Raw genomic sequence first — 19,005 nt, forward strand, 5'->3', positions numbered from 1 at the left:
ACAATATTCAAGCCAAATGCAGGCTAGGCTGAGCCAGAGAGGATGTAACGTTTTAACCGTGCCTATTTATCTTCAGCTGGCACTTTTCATTTACACAGAGTCAAACACATATTTAAGTCAATCCGTTTCCCCCTTGCTGTGTCATTAGACACAGTAGAAACACATAGTGGATTGATCCATGTCTTCAGCTTATCAATAAACAAGTGACAGTGTCATGCAGCTGGAGCCCATTATGAAACCCACTCCAATACACCACTCACCTCCTGCACAGATACTAGAGGGCTCTGCTGCCAATATCTCAATGCATGATCTCTTCAGGATCTTAGGAGAGAGAGTGAGAGAGAGAGAGAAGGATGTGGATAATGGAGACAGCGGTGAGCGGCACAAACTGTAAATCTGTTAGAGTTAGATTTGTTGAAAGTATGTATACCTTGGCTGTTGAAACTATACCTTACAATAGTGAACAGATGTTTGCATCGTTCTACCAGCCCCTAACATTGTTGCCCTACTTACTGAATCAATGGCTCCTTGCAGTGCCTCAAAGCCATCATTTACAGGGAAGACATGGTCCTTACTGTCGGCTATTGTCCAAAGCTGGGGAGGGAGAAGACGTTTTATTTAATAACAGTGTAATAACAATGTGAGACTAGCCAACTGCTAAATCCCCTGCTCACAACAGAAACATGTAGCTCACCTGGGTTTCATTGAAGTCTTTTACTCCCACGCAGTAGACAGAGGCACCCAGCTGACGCGATCGGCCGGCCTAGTGACACACAAATAGACATGAAAGCTCTTTTATAACTCTATACTGACCAAAGTAGAGAACTTCATTTGTGGTGTCAGATACTTTGAAAAGCATTACAATGCACTGTATGAAGGTGTATCCGTAAAGGATGATGAGGGATTTTATGAAGCATCTATGGAAGGCTTGCAAGACAGATGGGTTTCTGTCTAGCCTTCTCAGTTTGTGCAACCAACTCAGTGGGCTTGTGGTTAGATTGGCACTCAACATTAAGGAGATCGATTTGGGGTAAGCCCCTGCGGCAGACTAGCGTCCTGCCCTGGGGCTGTATACATGTACATTGAGCTGCCTTACGCTGCAGAAAGATAGGCTCTTGGCCGTCTGGGCCGTTTCTGGTTCGGACAAGGCGTACTTGTCCAAGGCTTACTTACTGCAGGTTTGTGCAGGTACTTAGTCTTAAGTCATGACTGATGTTTGGAGACACAGGCGTTTGCTGTCTATAATGGTGCAGGCGTTTTTGTAGCAGTCCACTCTATCGATTGTTGATGGTTACATGTAGTGCTTTGAGTGTTCTTCCACAGCCAATGATGACTTCTTGGGTCTTGGTGACATTTAATCAAGTCTAGGAAGTTCTGCACCACTGGCCACCGGCCAATGTATAGACAAGATTGAAACATCCAGTAATTAAAAGGCTGAAATGACCAGCTGAAATAACTTATGTAACCAGCTGTAGAGATAAACGGAAACGGCAACTCTAATAATAATAATTACATATGATGACAGGGAGTAGAGTATGAAATTCTGCTCTTCCAGGACTGGAATATCCTGTGCAATGTGGCTGACTATTTTCACTCTGCCCACTCTGAGTGTAGACATAGATATTGCCAATAGATCATCCATTACTGCAGGTCTTAAACAAACATTTCTCTCACCTCTCTCTCTGCCAGATCAAATTGATTCTCCCTCAGTTCGCCATCTGTCAAGGCAATGATGACGCTGGCTGTACGGAAACCTGATGGACCAGGACAAGACAACAAGACAACAGTTAGAACAAGACAACAGAGCAGAACAGAAGACTTCTCTAGAGTACAGACTGTACTGTCACTGAAGGGGAAGACAATAATAGGATAATTCAAATCTGACACCTCTTCAAGTCTAACCCTTCTGATACCATCGTTTTTTGGTAAAGGGTTCAACAAGGAGCAATACGTTTCAATTGTACTGGTAGCTTTTCATCTGTGTCTGCTTATGACTGGGAGCATAATGAGAGTTCTACCCAAATCATTTATTCCAAGTGCAAATAACAAGAGTAATTTACTCACTGTCTCCAGCATAGTAGATTTGTTCACTGGCCTGGAGGAGCAGATAGAAGAAGGATTTTAAGAAGAATACTTTATTGAGACAGCATTTTGTCTTCTGCTTTTACCCGTATAGAGAGATAAGAATGGTTATTGGAACAGAAAAATATCTTGTACTAATTTTTGCAGTAGGACGTCAAGCTGTTGGCTAGTTACCTTCAGCTACTGGCTTCCAATCCACTACTCACCCTTTGGAACCCTTTGTGCATGAAAGTGTCTCCCCCAGGGTGCACCATACGGAGCTCCTCCAGGCCTGCCCGAATCTGCTCCCTGCTCACACACACACACAGAAAAATACAGGCCATTTGTACTGTCAGTGTATCATGTGGGCTGTACCCCACAATAGAAATATTGGCACACAGTACCTTCCACAAAAAGATTGATCAATGAAGAAAATGAGCAGGTCACTGAAGGTGGTGTGTATTGTGTATTGTGTAAATCCTGCCTGTGTTAGTTGTGAGTAGTTAAAGCATGAGCACAACAGCTTGAGGGATTATGTCTTGCCTGTCTTCTGTTAGTTTCATCAGGATCCGTCCCTCTGTAGAAAACACAATGAAGGACATCCGCAGCTGAGGACTAGCGAGAGAGAGGGATGGGGAGGTTATTTCCACAATTGACTGACATAATCTCTTTGTGTGTTGCTGTTTTGTCCAAATACTTTGTTCAATAACATGTCTGTTTACATCCTTACTGGACTTGACCAATGTATGAGCTCTCTGGGACATGTAGTGGTGTATCCAGGTAACAATATACTATACCTTATGAATTTATGAGCCAGATGATCAACAAAGTAATATATCTCATTCCAGTGGTGCTGTACACTCCCTGACCTGAAAGAAAGGTTGGCAGATGTCTGTTATTGTGGAGCTGTAAAGCTACCATGATTGACCTGTCCACAAACCAATCACTGCTCCCGTGTGTCCTCCAATCAGCTCACTGGCTCCCCGCCTACAGGGCATTACCTAATTTGATAAAGGTTGTGTTCCCCTGCTCAGACGTTTCTGATGCATGCCAGATTTTACAAAGCCTGGATAGGTATTTTAGGTATCAGCTAACCACATCATATGTTATTGCAATCTGGTGCCCGACGGCACAGTCGATGACATGGCACCAAAATCATACAGTCGATAAAATCGACAGACGTAGCAATAAAAAGGCAATTCCAAGGAACCTCCAAGGAGGCTGAAAAATGTAATCTCTACAAATAATTTACAGGACACCTGGAGATTACTATTCCCAACTACAAAAGACTACACATTTTTTTCTCCAAGTAAGAAATGCTAGTCAAGAATTATTACATTTTTATTTTAAAAAATGCTCTCTACAATTAACTGGGTTAAAAAATATCCATGACATAATGATATTGGATCATTCTCTGGGATCATGCTTAATTACACCAACAGTAAATGCACTTATTGTAACCTTCTGTGCAATTGAGGGAGAAGGGCCTTGCTCAGGGAGGTGACCAAGAACCTGATGGCCACTCTGACAGAGCTCCAGAGTTCCTCTGTGGAGATGGGAGAACCTTCCAGAAGGACAACCATCTCTGCAGCACTCCACCTTTATGGTAGAGTGGCCAGACGGAAGCCACTCCTCAGTTAAAGTCACATGCCAGCCCACTTGGAGTTTGCCAAAAGGCACCTAAAGACTCTCAGACCATGATAAACTAGATTCTCTGGTCTGATGAAACCAATATTGAACACTTTGGCCTGAATGCCAAGCGTCAGGTCTGGAGGAAACCTGGCACCATCTCTATGGTGAAACATGGTGGTGGCAGAATCATAATGTGGGGATGTTTCTCTGTGGCAGGGACTGGGAGACTAATCAGGATCGAGTGAAAGATGAATGGAGCAAAGTACAGAGAGATCCTAGATGAAAAGCTGCTCCAAAGCACTCAGGACCTCAGACTGGGGTAAAGGTTCACCTTCGGACAATGACACTAAGCACATAGCCAAGACAACACAGGAGTGGCTTTGGGACAAGTCTCAATGTCCTTTCGGTGGCCCAGCCAGAGCCCAGACTTGCACCCGATCGAACATCTCTGGAGAGACCTGAAAATAGCTGTGCAGCGACACTCCCCATTCAACCTGACAGAGCTTGAGAGGAGCTGCAGAAAAGAATGGGAGAAACTCCCTAAATACAGGTGTGCCATACTTATGTACATGTGTGATTTCAGTTTGTTTATTTGTATACATGTGCAACATTTTCTAAAAACCTGCTTTTGCTTTGTCATTATGGGGTACTGTGTGTAGATTTATGAGGAGAAAAAACTATTCAATCAATTTTATATTAACGCTGTAACCTAACAATATGTGGAAAAAGTCAAAGGGTCTGAATACTTTCCGAATGCGCTGTACATATCCAGTGGAAATTGAATAAGAAACAGCTTTCTGTCCTGAGCTCACTGGTGCAGGAAACTCTGAGGGCCCGGAATAGGCTGGTTGATACAATGTTCCAAGTTTGCTAGCCACCACTTCAGGCCGGACCCAGTGATGATTTGATACACTAGCAATAGCTCAAGTCAAGACAGATAGAAAGGGAGGCAGAGAGAGAGATGAATATGATTGAAAGAACCGACATTGTCATCAAGATATTTTCTACTGTTTTTATTTGTTGGCTTTAGGCCTATGTATTTTACTTAGTTGACGATGGAAGTTATAGGCCTACTGCTGCATTGGCCTATAGGCTCTCTCTGAGTTCTATGCTCTCATTTCTGCCAATTGATCACAGTGTATCAATGTGTCCATATGCAGAGGTTAGTGCTCTTGCCATAGTTTAATTTGAACTTTTAGATTTTTATAATTTCACTATAGATTGTTAACCACGAGACAATGATTTAGAGAAACGAAAATGTTATTATTGAAATGAAGCTGTCATGCAGATCGGTAGAAATGGTTGGATTAAATTGTTGGATAAAGTTTCCCCAAACTTGAAACTCACGAGCTGCCTATGGGCTTTACTATTACAGCCATATAAAACAAATTGGAAAGTGCAAGCACCTGCACACATAAACAGAAATATGGAAAATCAAAGGCCCGTCCACCTGATTCATTCTGGCGCCTGGTCTGCTGCAAAGAGACATGGTTATGGAGTGAGATAGCTGCCAAAAGGTTGAACGTACGTATCATTAGGATTGTAAGAAAATACATACCTAAATTGTTAGGATCGTAAGAAAAGCCATGCGTGAAACATGAAACGTAAACTTGAAATTAGATCTGTAAACTAGCTAACTTCGACTAGCTTCATTCGGTTCATGTCCTTTGCTGATGCCACATTACTGACAAAGGTTTGTACATCTAAAAAAATATATGTAACCGAGTAAAGGGAGACGTGAATTAACATTTACACGTTCAATTCTTACTTGACGTCTCCCTTTACTCGGTTACAGATATTTTTTTAGATGTACAAACCTTTGTCAGTAATGTGGCATCAGCAAAGGACATGAACCGAATGAAGCTAGTCGAAGTTAGCTAGTCAATCAAGCAACTCTAGCCCAGACGTTAGAGTTGCTTTGCATCTTCTGGTTTCATTTCCAAAATAAAAGTCTAGAGCTTGTTTTAGAACTGCATTCAATAACGACATGATACCAGTAGATAGCGGAGTATAGGCTTGGGCCTTCAGCAAATGACTTCTGTGAGAATGATAAACGACACAGAAGAGCCTTGTCTAGAATAACCGCCTGAGCTTGGCCTATTCCGCTCTCTAAATATGTCTAAATATGTCATGCTGTTGTGTTATTTAATGGCCATACAATTGCATTATTTATTTTTATAGCTGTGTGTGGCTACTGTGGTGATCATGTAACCTAATGAATCACACTTTTTCCAGTATTTGGGAGCACAGACTGTAGGACTTATATTAGGCATTCTGACTGTTGTATTAGTAAATTCCACTCTGTATGTTGGCTTGTTATAGCCATTTGTATTGCACAACCCCACCACACAGAGGCTGTATCCATATCAATAAATGAGACAAAACAAGATATTGATTAAATCTTGGCTATAACCTGTTCTGAGCGAAATATCCAAGGGATCCCAAATGGTCAAGACTATCTGTAGCCTATTCTTCTTGCCAGATCTGTTTTCCCTATCAGCCACTGTGCGTGCTTCTTCAAATATTTTGTTTAACATTTATTTAGAGGCTATATTTATAGACCTGTGATAAAACAGTTATAAAACACAAAGAGTTCTAAATTATTCTGCAAGATACCAGCACCCAAAATGATAGCCTAAATTGCAATTTTACAAGTTTTATTTGGATATTATGGTGGAAAATTACAAGATTATGTTATAATACTGTTAATGCATTGAATAGCTTTGATGAGTACTCTGTCATCTGTGTCTGTGGAACTGAGTTGGGCCTCTGGGGCTTGGGACTGACAATTGATTTATGATGGCTTGCTGATAGAACCTAGATTGAATTGGTGTTTGTGCACAGAGGTACCAGGGAGGAGATGGCTTTGGTATGGATAGCGAATAAGAAGAACCTTGCCTTAGGGCCCAAACCCTGATTTCTATACAATTGGGACAGTCTTCAGAGCAAATGCTATCTGGCTGGGGGATACTCCTTTCTCACAAACAAATCCTAACCTTTTGACTCATCCCACACATCTGTTGTTTGTAATGTATTCAGGAGGATATGTCTTAACTATAAAATGCTGTGGCTCAGTTCTACTCGTTGGGTTCTCAGCAATCAACTTTGGGTGATTGTTGACCAGCTCCATTACTGCAATAATTAATCGATATTAAAGTATGATTGTTTGAAGCATCTCTCACTTGGTTAGAATTTATTATTAAAGTAACAGGCTAAAGAACTTGAGAATTTAGATGTTTTTGAATACGCACATGGATTTCAGTAAAGAAATGGATAAGTCTGTTCTATTCTCTTTGATTTAGTTCCTATTGCAACTCAGACAAATGACTAACATACTGACTGAACTGAATGAAGGATGAATGAAATGTTCAAATATGTTGAAATGACGAGATGCACGCTCTGCACTTTATTTGGCTAGTAGGCAAATATTAGAGTATAATGACTCTATTGATGCATGCCTCCAGAAGGGCATCTTCTGAGGCTGAGGGTGCCTTTCCGAAGGCTCATAGTACTGTGTTGCTGAATGGAGATCACAAGCTCTTCCGCTGGGCAACAGTGTCGTGATGGAGCCTATACGGCGACTACCTAAGACCACTGCAACAGAGTTATTGTAAAGTGTGGGAATAAGCTTATGCCAGATTTAGCCTATGTTTAAGGGCACAAGGCAAGACCCATATGCAGACACGAGGCAGATCCATATACTACCCACCACTGCGAACTGTACGCTCTCGTTGGCTGGCCCTCGCTTCTTACTCGTCGCCAAACCCACTGGCTCAAGGTCATCTACAAGACCCTGCTAGGTAAAGTTCCCCATTATCTCAGCTCGCTGGTCACCATAGCAGCACCCACCTGTAGCACGCGCTCCAGCAGGTATATCTCTCTGGTCACCCCCAAAGCCAATTCCCCCTTCGGCCGCCTCTCCTTCCAGTTCTCTGCTGCCAATGACTGGAACGAACTAGAAAAATCTCTAAAACTGGAAACACTTATCTCCCTCACTAGCTTTAAGCACCAGCTGTCAGAGCAGCTCACAGATTACCGCACCTGTACATAGTCCATCTATAATTTAGCCCAAACAACTACCTCTTCCCCTACTGTATTTATTTATTTATTTTGCTCCTTTGCACCCCATTATTTCTATTTCTACTTTGCACTTTCTTCCACTGCAAATCTACCATTCCAGTGTTTTACTTGCTATATTGTATTTACTTTGCCACCATGGCCTTTTTTGCCTTTACCTCCCTTATCTCACCTCATTTGCTCACTTTGTATATAGACTTATTTTTCTACTATATTATTGATTGTATGTTTGTTTTACTCCATGTGTAACTCTGTGTTGTTGTATGTGTCAAACTGCTTGCTTTATCTTGGCCAGGTCGCAATTGTAAATGAGAACTTGTTCTCAACTTGCCTACCTGGTTAAATAAAGGTGAAATAAATAAATAAATAAAAAGATGGTTGAGCTCCGATATTTATTATAACACAAGTGGTAGGCAAAAGGCAGGTCGGATACAGGCGAGAGTTCATAAACCAGGTCAGAGTCCAACCAGTACAGGGCATTAGACAGTCTCGAGATCAGGACAGGCAGGGGTTCAGTAACCCGATCTGAGTCCAAACAGTACAAGATGTTTGACAGGCTCGAGGTCAGGGCAGGAAGAATGGTCAGGAAGGTGGGTTCGGTGTCAGGACAGGCAAGGATCAAAACCAGGAGGACTAGAAAAAATAGAGATTGGGGGAAAAAATAGGAGCTAGGAGATAACATCTGGTTGACTTGGCAAACCAGACAAACTGGCACAGAGAGACAGAAAACACAAGTATAAATACACCGGGGATGATGAGCGACACCTGGAGGGGGTGGAGACAAGCACAAAGACAGATCAGGGCGTGACACTATGTTTATCCTCTCCCTTGTTCATTTCAAAGTCCATATGTTCATGACCCGATTCATATAAATTCATATTATACCCTCCTACAGAATATGCTTTGGCAAGATTTTGAGCGATGAAATAAATATGAAAAGAATCTATAAAAAACAAAGAATCCAGTGGTCATACCTAATTCGTAGATTCACCAAACATCTATTATATGTTTCATTATTCCTGGTATGTACTACTAGTTATGATTGCAGACAGAGCCCAGAGAATGGGATGGTGCAATATTGAATTAGTCATATTTTGATAAGGTGCATGCATGGGGATGTCCATGTCACCCAGAGATAATTATGCCAATGCTGTAGAGACACACCTAGAGAACTGAAACTTCACTGTTGTAGGCACAATACAGTTATTGCTACCTATACTTGCACTGGCAAACAAATACATTACATTAGCTACTTAAATGTGAAGTAAACTTAACTGAGGAGTAATAGAGAATGAAGACTTTTAACTTGAAAACGTGCCGGATACCTCTTTCCGGTTTCCCTGACTTACATTTTCTTATATTGTGTTATGATTGTTCACGACGCTCTCCTGAAAGGCCGTTTGGGGACATTTTTTTGTTTGTTGGTGAGATGAAACTACCAAAACTCCAAAAGGTTTTATTGTATGTCAAAATTGCAACACAGGATTTGTTCAAGCCTAAAATGTTAGTCCGTAATCGGAGCATGGTGTTTGTACGTTCACATATGAAATGTTACGTTTACGTTTCATGTTTCACGCATGGGTTTTCTTACGATCCTAACTATTACATAGGGAGTTTCTTACGATCCTAACGATACGTACGTTCAACTTTTTGGCAGTATCTCGCTCCATACATTTGAGTCCTTGTGTCTGCAATTCAAATTCGCTACAACGTTCTGCTGCATAGCCTAGGCGAACACCTTGCATAGCCTACAGTAGCTTAGAGAGTCTAACAGCTACAGATGTAGGATCTTAATTTGATTACTCTTTTGTTGGTGAGAATTTTCCTGCATGAGGTTTAAAAAGGCTTCTAAAGTGTGTAATTTCCACTTTAAAATGTCAGACTTGATTTGCTCTAATGAAAGATGTATCAACCCCTAAAAAAACATGAATTCTAATCCACATAGTAATAAAAATGTCCTGTCGCTGCAGGATTGTTTTCCTGCTGTTGAAAACCATTTCAAATTAAGATCCTACATCTATAGGCTTATATGACGAAAGGGAAGTTCAGAATAGGGGGGGACAAAAATCTGTGCATAATCGAAACTATTAACAACTTTATTCATGGTGATTTACTAACAGTAGTATTTCCAACTTTATGGCAAATATCCTTTTAATGACTGTAGGCTAGTAGGCTACATGAGCAGACCCAATAAAACAAATAATATTGGGATCCTGGAGACCGGGGGCTATGATTGTGTAGCTTGTGTCCCATGTCGAGCTGCCCTCCAAATTCGCAACACCTCTATTTTGCAGGCCATTATAACCCTACAGCGGCCCACTAGATTGAGTACCCATAACCTGAAGGCGAATAGTTACAGTGGGCTAGTGAAAGTAAATTAGACTATCGTGGGTGAAAAGAGCCAATAATGAGCCAACTTAGCTACTGTCGCCAACCATTGAACCACAGGAGGCCGCTGAGGGGAGGATGGAATGAAATAAAACACCTGGAAACCATCTGTTTGATGTATTTGATACTATTCCACTGATTCCGCTCCAGTCATTACCACAAGCCCGTTCTCCACAGTTAGGGTGCCACCAACCTCCTATGCATTGAACGTCTAACTGACATGTCCTGATACCAACGCCTGACTAACCTTTGCATGACACCTGCATCTTCAAAAATAGCATTGAGCTATATTGGTAATCTGCAGGCTTTTATAATACCATAAGCCTCTCAACTGCGACAAGGTCTATTCATTCCATTTTGATTCTATTTTCTTTATTTTAGGTTACAAAGAAGTCCTCTGCTGGCAACCGTAGGCTATATTCCGCTGTGTTGTTTTTTGGGCACCGTTGCATTTGATGTAAACCTCATGGCAATTACGCACTCCAATGGTGATTATATGCAACATGCATCAATCCCCTGTAGACTATGTAAGAATGCATGTATTATCACAATCATCTATATTAAATATATACATTTGAAGTTAGCCAAATACATTTAAACTCAGTTTTTCACAATTCCTGACATTTAATCCTAGTAACAATTCCCTGTCTTAGGTCAGTTAGGATCACCACTTTATTTTAAGAATGTGAAATGTCAGAATAATAACAGAGAGAATGATTTATTTCAGCTTTTATTTCTTTCATCACATACCCAGTGGGTCAGAAGTTTACATACACTCAATTAGTATTTGGTAGCATTGCCTTTAAATTGTTTAACCTGGATCAAACGTTTCGGGTAGTCTTCCACAAGCTGAATTTTGGCCCATTCCTCCTAACAGAGCTGGTGTAACTGAGTCAGGTTTGTAGCCCTCCTTGCTCGCACACACTTTTTCAGTTCTGCCCACAAATATTCTATAGGATTGAGGTCAGGGCTTTGTGATGGCCACTCCAATACCTTGACTTTGTTGTCCTTAAGCCATTTTGTCACAACTTTGGAAGTATGCTTGGGGTCATTGTCCATTTGGAAGACCCATTTGCGACTAAGCTTTAACTTCCTGACTGATGTCTTGAGATGTTGCTTAAATATATCCACATAATTTCCTTTCTCATGAAGCCATCTATTTTGTGAAGTGCACCAGTCCCTCCTGCAGCAAAGCACCCCCACAACATGATACTGCCACCCCCGTGCTTCACAGTTGGGATGGTGTTCTTCGGCTGGCAAGCATCCCTTTTTTTCCTCCAAACATAACGATGGTCATTATGGCCAAACAATTCTATTTTTGTTTCATCAGACCAGAGGACATTTTTCCAAAAGTACAATCTTCGTCCCCATGTGTAGTTGCAAACCGTAGTCTGGCTTTTTTATGGCAGTTTTGGAGCAGTGGCTTCTTCCTTGCTGAGCGGCCTTTCAGGTTATGTCAATATAGGACTTGTTTTACTGTGGATATAGATACTTTTCTACCGGTTTCCTCCAGCATCTTCACAAGGTCCTTTGCTGTTGTTCTGGGATTGATTTGCACTTTTCGCACCAAAATACGTTCATCTCTAGGAGATAGAATGCGTCTCCTTCCTGAGCGGTATGACAGCTGTGTGGTCCCATGGTGTTTATACTTGCGTACTATTGTTTGTACAGATGAACGTGGTACCCTCAGGCATTTGGAAATTGCTCCCAAGGATGAAATAGACTTGTGGATGTCAATCTTTTTTCTGAGGTCTTGGCTGATTTCTTTTGATTTTCCCATGATGTCAAGCAAAGAGGCACTGAGTTTGAAGGTAGGCCTTGAAATACATCCAGATGTACACCTCCAATTGACTCAAATGATGTCAATTGGCCTATCAGAAACTCTAAAGCCATAACATCATTTTCTGGAATTTTCCAAGCTGTTTAAAGGCACAGTCAACTTAGTGTATGTAAACTTCTGACCCACTGGAATTGTGATACAGTGAATTATAAGTGAAATAATCTGTCTGTAAACAATTGTTGGAAAAATTACTTGTGTCATGCACAAAGTAGATGTCCTAACTGACTTGCCAAAACTATAGTTTGTTTTCAAGAAATTTGTGGAGTGGTTGAAAACGAGTTTTAATGACTCCAACCTAAGTGTATGTAAACTTCCGACTTCAACTTTATATACATAAGGAATACATGCAAATAGGTTACTATATGATGAGAAATATGCTGTTGTGAAAAATACAAGGTCAACAGAGGCAAGGTTATATTTACTGCAGCTATGGCCAACTGTAGCTGTGATTAAATCTAAATCTGTGCAACCACTTAAGGGTAGCCTAAACTCCATCAGATATTTCACTGTTCCTTTCTTATAATTCACATATCTCCGCTGGCAACTTGCCTATCTCTTCCCCCTCTCTCTAGCTATTAAACGAGACGCCTATAGCTACTATATATTGACAATGAACAGCGACATAGTTTGAAACAATTTGTAAATATGAATAGGCTTAGGCCTGTTCAAGGTGGGAAGCATCGATTGATCCTCTTTCTTGCTGAATTGCTATAAAATAGGCTACAGTGTTGGCAATGAACTGGCGGGGAAGGTATCACACTGATGCATTACAAGAAAACGTATGGCTATGCAAATCATCCATGACATGGGTTCAGGGGCAGCCTTTGAGCCCGACAGGCACTTGCCATCCGTCTCGACGCAATCCTTGCATTAGGCTACATTCACAAGATAAGAAAGTGTAAATAAAACACATATTTGTTTTAGGTTGCAGCTAGTAGCCTTGTTGTCTTGCTTGCTAGCGTGCTAACATTAGCTAGCTATCCTTGCAGCTAAGTTATCTAGATAGCAACATGGCTAACTACCACCCATTGATAATAGCCATTATTGTGGCTAGCATGTCATTGTCACTATGTGTGTTGGTGGTTAGCTAGCTAGCCATGTAAGGTATCCGGGCCAGGCCCCCAGTACCCCCAGTCTGGAGAGTGAAGTCATGAACTCTGCTGGTAGGCTACTGCACAGCAACCTAGCAGTGCCAAAAGCCCTGGTCTGCCATAGAAAGCCTATGTAAATTACGATGGCTAGAACGGACAAACAAAAATGTTTTATACAGACATTTTGGCCTTTTAAAATTAGTTTATTATGATCAAGTTCGATCTCCACAGTAACTTATTTTACAAGTTTGCTACAAATCGAGAAATGTCATTACATAGTGATCCATTCTGACTACTACATTTGTCATCACGCAGGACCATGTGCTGACACAGACCAATCATGGGCTGGCAGGCTAAGAGGAGGATCCATAGACAATAAGACTTTCTCAGGCAACATGAAAACGACTACATCGACCATGATCCTCTGCTAGTTACGGACATTTTATTACGGACCATTATCCATAGCGATTGTTTTGGTGCCATTCAGCCCCATTCAGCAATATGGCACGCTTCGAATTGAAATACTTTTTGAAATACAAATTGAAATACTTGAGAGTTTTCCATAGGAATACGTGTATAACGTCAGGGCAATCAGTATCTACTGGTTTTAATGTCTATGATCTGGGTTAGCTCACAACATTAGCTAAGCTAACGTCAGCAAGTGAACAAGATAGCAAGCTAGCTAACATTAGCATTCTTGGTTATGACATATTTAAAGACCTAGGATTTTTTGCTATTTACTTCATCTGTGTAAATTAGGTTAACATTCATCTAAAAGCCAAAGTCAGCATGGGTCAAATTGTATTCTTCTTTTAGCTAACTATATTTGGTTAGATCACTCAGATGATGTATGAAAACAGAAATAGCCAAATATCCCAGTTCAATCACATAAAATGTATGTTTGCTGGGTAAACCTTTACAATAACTGGGGCCAGTGGTGGAAAAAGTACCCAACTGTCATACTTGAGTAAAAGTAAATATACCTTAATAGAAAATTACTCAAGTAAAAGTGAAAGTCACCCAGTAAAATCCTACTTGAGTAAAGGCTGTATTGTCAAACAGCTCTTACACTAAAAGGGCATTATTATAATTTTCACTGTGTTATTCCAACCTCATAGTGTGGAAATATATATAAAACACAGGACAATTTAGTTTTTGACTGCTCTGGGCCTCTAAGCAGGCCAGAAGCCAGTTCATACAATATTCTGCGTTCCGAGATTAATGCCTTTTCAACTCATGCAGTAGTCACAAGCATCTAAGCATGTAAGCGTGTTGATACACTTGCCATGGATAATGTTAGCTTCAAGTCTACCTGGGCCTGCTTACCGCTTATTCAGCCATATTCGTTGATAGAACATCTTAATGTCATAAGGAGTTGGCCAGAGAGCAGAAACAGATGCATCAAAACAAAATAATAAAAAAAGAGAACTATATACAATTATATACCATATCCGGGGTGATAGAGAGAGAAATAAACCATCAGAGAAACTCTGTAATGACAATGTTACGGATAAAACCACAGAGCAAATCAATATTGTTTTTCCCCCACTTTTACTGACACCTCTGAGAATACTGTGTACTTCCTTTGCTTTTTCATTTCGACAAGAGACGTGGTGGAATAATCCTTTATCCTCTCTGGGGTTTTACATTGAATGCATGTTATACACATTTCATTATGATTTACTTCTATCAGGCATCTTTTCAGAATCACATCAAAGGCAGTCTGAGTGAAGAGATGACCTTTGCCCTGCAGAACCAGCAGAAAGAGGATCTTGTTCAGTTGTGTGTGTGTGTGTGGGAGAGAAAGAGAGAGCAAGAGAAGGAGAAAAAGTGTGCACTAATGTAATACCTTTTTAAAGAAATATGTTTTTTAGTGCAGTCATAAAAGCAGGAACCTTTTGAAATGGGGAATAGTTTGGACAGCATTAAGGGAAAATATTATTCAGATGATTATTCACTGGTGCAGCACAAAGTGAGCACAGCATTTTCCAAAACACCAGTCAAATAGGATAATGTCACTGCAACTTTGAGATGTGAACACTTTAGACTTGAGAAGTATAGCACATAGAGCAATGCATGGATGGATGGATCGCAACGTGCCTTTTCTATAAGCCCACAGACGTGCCAGAGGTTTTGAGTGATTGGTCGATTCCGACTGACACAATAGCAATACCGCAGTTATGAATACTTATAGAATGTCCCACATATTTTCTGGATCCGTTTAATTAAATACTTGAAAGATGTTGATTCTTGAAAGTCTGAATACATTGATTGGAAAGAATTAATGAAAAGATCTCTCTTTTTTTCTCTCTCTCCACCCATCTCTCTCCCAACTCTCTTTCTCTTCCTCTCGTTGCTTCCCTCCCACTTTCCCGTCCTCTGTGCTGTGATATGAGTCCCAGTCCTGACACAGCTGCCAGAAACTCTGGAGCTTTGGAACATCTGGGCCTAATGGTGAAAGGGTTCTGCAGACCAGACAGACATGGAGAGGGGGTTGGGGTATAGAGAAAGACAGGAGCTCTCCCCACTCACTCCACATTACACTATGAAAGCGAAGTGAAGGAGCCTACCATTTATTGTCCTGCATGCTCTATGAACACAGTCACACACATGCATACTGTATTATGATTAAAGTGTGTGAAATACTGCATGTGATCTATAGAACAATTCATCGGAATGATTTGAATTGCTCTGAGAGATGAAAGGTAAAGTAGTAAAACAAATCTAACATACCAATGCATTGTTTTGTCACTTCCTAACTGATGTGGTTGCTTTTGCAATTTCAAGAGCTGACTTTAACTTTAACTTTTTTATTGTTCTCTTTATTGTAAGTATCATATGCATCCAAATGACTTGTAAAAAATATATGAACTAATGGTTTCGCGAGGCCATTTCGTTCTAAAATCATCTTGTTTGCGAAGCAACTTTCATATATCCTGAATAGTGTGACTGCTCACAAGAGGATGACTATTGAATAAGACAGCACTAACTTATTCTAAGGCCTGTAAGAGCACAACAAGTTTAAAGATATGTTTCGTTTTTTCCATTTCCACTTTCCTGTAGAAATGAATGGAGCCTCGTGATAGAGCAGGTGGGGAAAGCTGAGGAACTTAATTTACCTCCTCAGATGTAGTCCCCCCCCTCCACTCCTAACACACTAACACATTTCCAATTAGCCCTGGAGCGATACAGTATGGCTAATCTGGCTATCAATACATTAATATTAGACTACCCTTTGTTTAAAGAAGTTTGTAAAGAAAATTGTAATTGCTCAGTGTATTTATCTGGGTAATAATGATAAGAATGCAGAGAAATGGCCAACGTGGTAGGCGACTTGCTGGGACTAAATGGAAGCAGAATCTTACAGAGCCGCTATGGATGCTTCTACAGTAAGGTGAGACTGGGAGCTTGCAAGAAGACAAGAGGAGCACACTCACTTGTCCAAAACGAAGTAAAGGTCAAACCCCCCATAGCAGGAGGACCCTGCCTCCCTCCTGTCAGGGCTTTGTCCTGCAGTGCCTGCCACCAGAATGGCCATCAGTGTGCAGATTTCTGCTGCAAGCATGGCCTGCCTGCAACTGCACAGAGACATTATTCCAGCTTCAGGAGAAGGCTGCAACGACAAAATTAACACATAAAAAAAATTCAGAACAAGTCCAAATGATCTCCTTTCAGATTGTTTCAAGTAGTTCCTGTGTTCCCCAGTACCTCACAATGCTCTAAAATGTAAGATTCCAGGCATGAAATATTCCCAGTCTGGATCAGCGTCCCATCTCCACAGCAGCAGTCCTGTGCTGGGAGACGGGAAGTGGAGCTGCTTGGCCTGAATCAGGAAGAGCTGTTCCAGGACAAACACACTCCCTCTCTCAAACACACACACACACTGGCAGAGGGGATACACTTTTGGCCCTCAATACTTTTTCTTTTTGTCTTTCTTGAAATTCTTTTTTTTTGACTGTTCCCTACATCAGCAATAGCGCCACTTAGTGGAAAGTGTGATATGACTACAGTGATCATGATTCCCCTTGAGTCTTTTGCCATCTTGTTCCTTTTCATATTAGCACACTTTTCAAAAAACTTTATGTAAAGTTTATAATAGCAAAAACTTGTAACAAATCCTGTCTGATGTACAATACGTTAAATTATGCAAACGTTTTAGTAGATAGGTCTTTCATATTTGTTGCTTCACATGTTTTGAAACAACACAGACATTAGAACTAGTCAATAGCAGCAGTTGAATTTAAACCTGTCACAATCAATCAAGGTCTGGCTAAATTGGTAAAAGTAATTGTTTTCCAATAGGTTGTAGTGATTACAGGTTTAACTTGTTACACACTCAAAGACACAAATCATTAATCAGAACAGAATCTTATTTTACACATAATTGTTATTTTAATTATATGCATTGTCTAACCTACGGGTGCTAATTATGTTGTTTATTTACAGAATATGTTTCTAAACCCTTCTACATTAATATGGATGCTACCATGATTACAGATAATCCTGATGAATCGTGAATAATGATCAGTGAGAAAGTTAGACGCACATCATACCCCCAAGACATGCTAACCTCTCTCCATTACAATAAAGGAGGTTAGCATTTCTTTAATGCATGATTCATTTAGGATTATCCGTAATCATGATAGCATCCACATGAATACAAGTGTTTAGAAACATATTCTAATTTACAATAAAAGTGACTGCAAAATGATACAATACATTATTTACTATTAATTTCTATTGAATAAGACAGCACTAACTTCTATTGGGCACAAAATAATCTGAAACACATCCAAAATAAAGAGCGAATGCATCCAACAAAATTGTAGAGTCACAAACTTGATGTAGTCATTGTGTGCGATAAATGTGTCATGGTTGTCAAAAGGAGAAGCGGACCAAAGTGCAGCGTGTGTCGTTCCACATTTTATTTAATCTGTGAAACTTTGCAATACATACATAAACTGAAAAAAACAAACCGTGACGCAGAGGAGAAACAAACACTACTCAAAAATAATCACCCACAAAACCCAGGAAGAAAAACCCCTACTTAAGTATGATCTCCAATTAGAGACAACGAGGACCAGCTGCCTCTAATTGGAGATCATCCCAAACAAACCAACATAGAAATACAAAAACTAGAACCTAAGAACATAGAAATAGAAAACATCGAAAAACACAAAACACCCCCTGTCACGCCCTAACCTACTCTACCATAGAAAATAACATCTTACTATGGTCAGGACGTGACAATATGGGACCAAATACTTAACCTTTTACTACTTTTATACATATATATAAGTGAAATTGTCCCAATACTTTTGGTCCCATAAAATGGGAAGACTATGTACATAAAGTGCAGTAATCTCTAAACGGTTCACCTGATATGGATGAAAAGCTGACAATCTGCACTTTAACCTCATAGTCATTATATAATTTCAAATCCAAAATACTGGACTACAGAACCCAAAATAAGAACAAATTGTGTCACTGTCCCAATACTTTTGGAGATCACGATGAGTTGAGGAGGGTCTGATGCAAAGTGCACATTGAATTCATGTGATACAGATCGCCTAAACATATCTCATAATAATGATTTACTATCTCACAACTCGTAGTCAGATTATATGTATTGCATGGTGGGAACGAGCTTCCATAGACAGCAATGTACAGTAGTTGGCAAGAGCACAAACAGATCTGGGACCAGAATGCTTTGCAGTTTTAACATGGTGACCAATAAATGAGTGTCCTCAGAGGTTGATGAATACCAGCATTCCAAATCACATCATGAGTCATACTGACCATTGTCTATTTTTTCAGTTCTGTATATCTTTATTGTCCCCGAAAAAATGAGTGCAGCATACAAACACATATAAAAACACACAACATAAAATAAAACCATATAATCCAACATACAGT

At 40.3% G+C, this 19,005-nt stretch overlaps 1 protein-coding gene across 2 annotated transcripts in view; it reads right to left on the bottom strand.

The window, feature by feature from the left end:
* LOC106564752 (anthrax toxin receptor 1-like) overlaps window positions 1-16,959 on the bottom strand; it is a 33,238-nt gene extending 16,279 nt beyond the window's left edge. Inside the window, exons 1-10 of one of the 2 annotated variants that reach the window (XM_045690095.1) lie at window positions 16,798-16,959; window positions 16,527-16,702; window positions 2,859-2,930; window positions 2,605-2,676; window positions 2,289-2,370; window positions 2,065-2,095; window positions 1,675-1,754; window positions 695-763; window positions 514-594; window positions 261-321 (exon numbers count right to left, since the gene is read on the bottom strand). In XM_045690095.1, coding sequence (XP_045546051.1) covers window positions 261-321; window positions 514-594; window positions 695-763; window positions 1,675-1,754; window positions 2,065-2,095; window positions 2,289-2,370; window positions 2,605-2,676; window positions 2,859-2,930; window positions 16,527-16,681 — 703 coding nt within the window. In that variant the 5' untranslated portion in view covers window positions 16,682-16,702; window positions 16,798-16,959. Of the gene's footprint in view, window positions 1-260; window positions 322-513; window positions 595-694; window positions 764-1,674; window positions 1,755-2,064; window positions 2,096-2,288; window positions 2,371-2,604; window positions 2,677-2,858; window positions 2,931-16,526 lie in introns of both variants that reach the window. The other variant, XM_014131078.2, reaches the window with a different exon arrangement.
* Between the last annotated feature and the right edge of the window lie 2,046 nt (window positions 16,960-19,005).

Source organism: Salmo salar, chromosome ssa01 (genome assembly GCF_905237065.1).
Source record: "Salmo salar chromosome ssa01, Ssal_v3.1, whole genome shotgun sequence".
NCBI classification, from domain to species: Eukaryota; Metazoa; Chordata; class Actinopteri; order Salmoniformes; family Salmonidae; genus Salmo; species Salmo salar.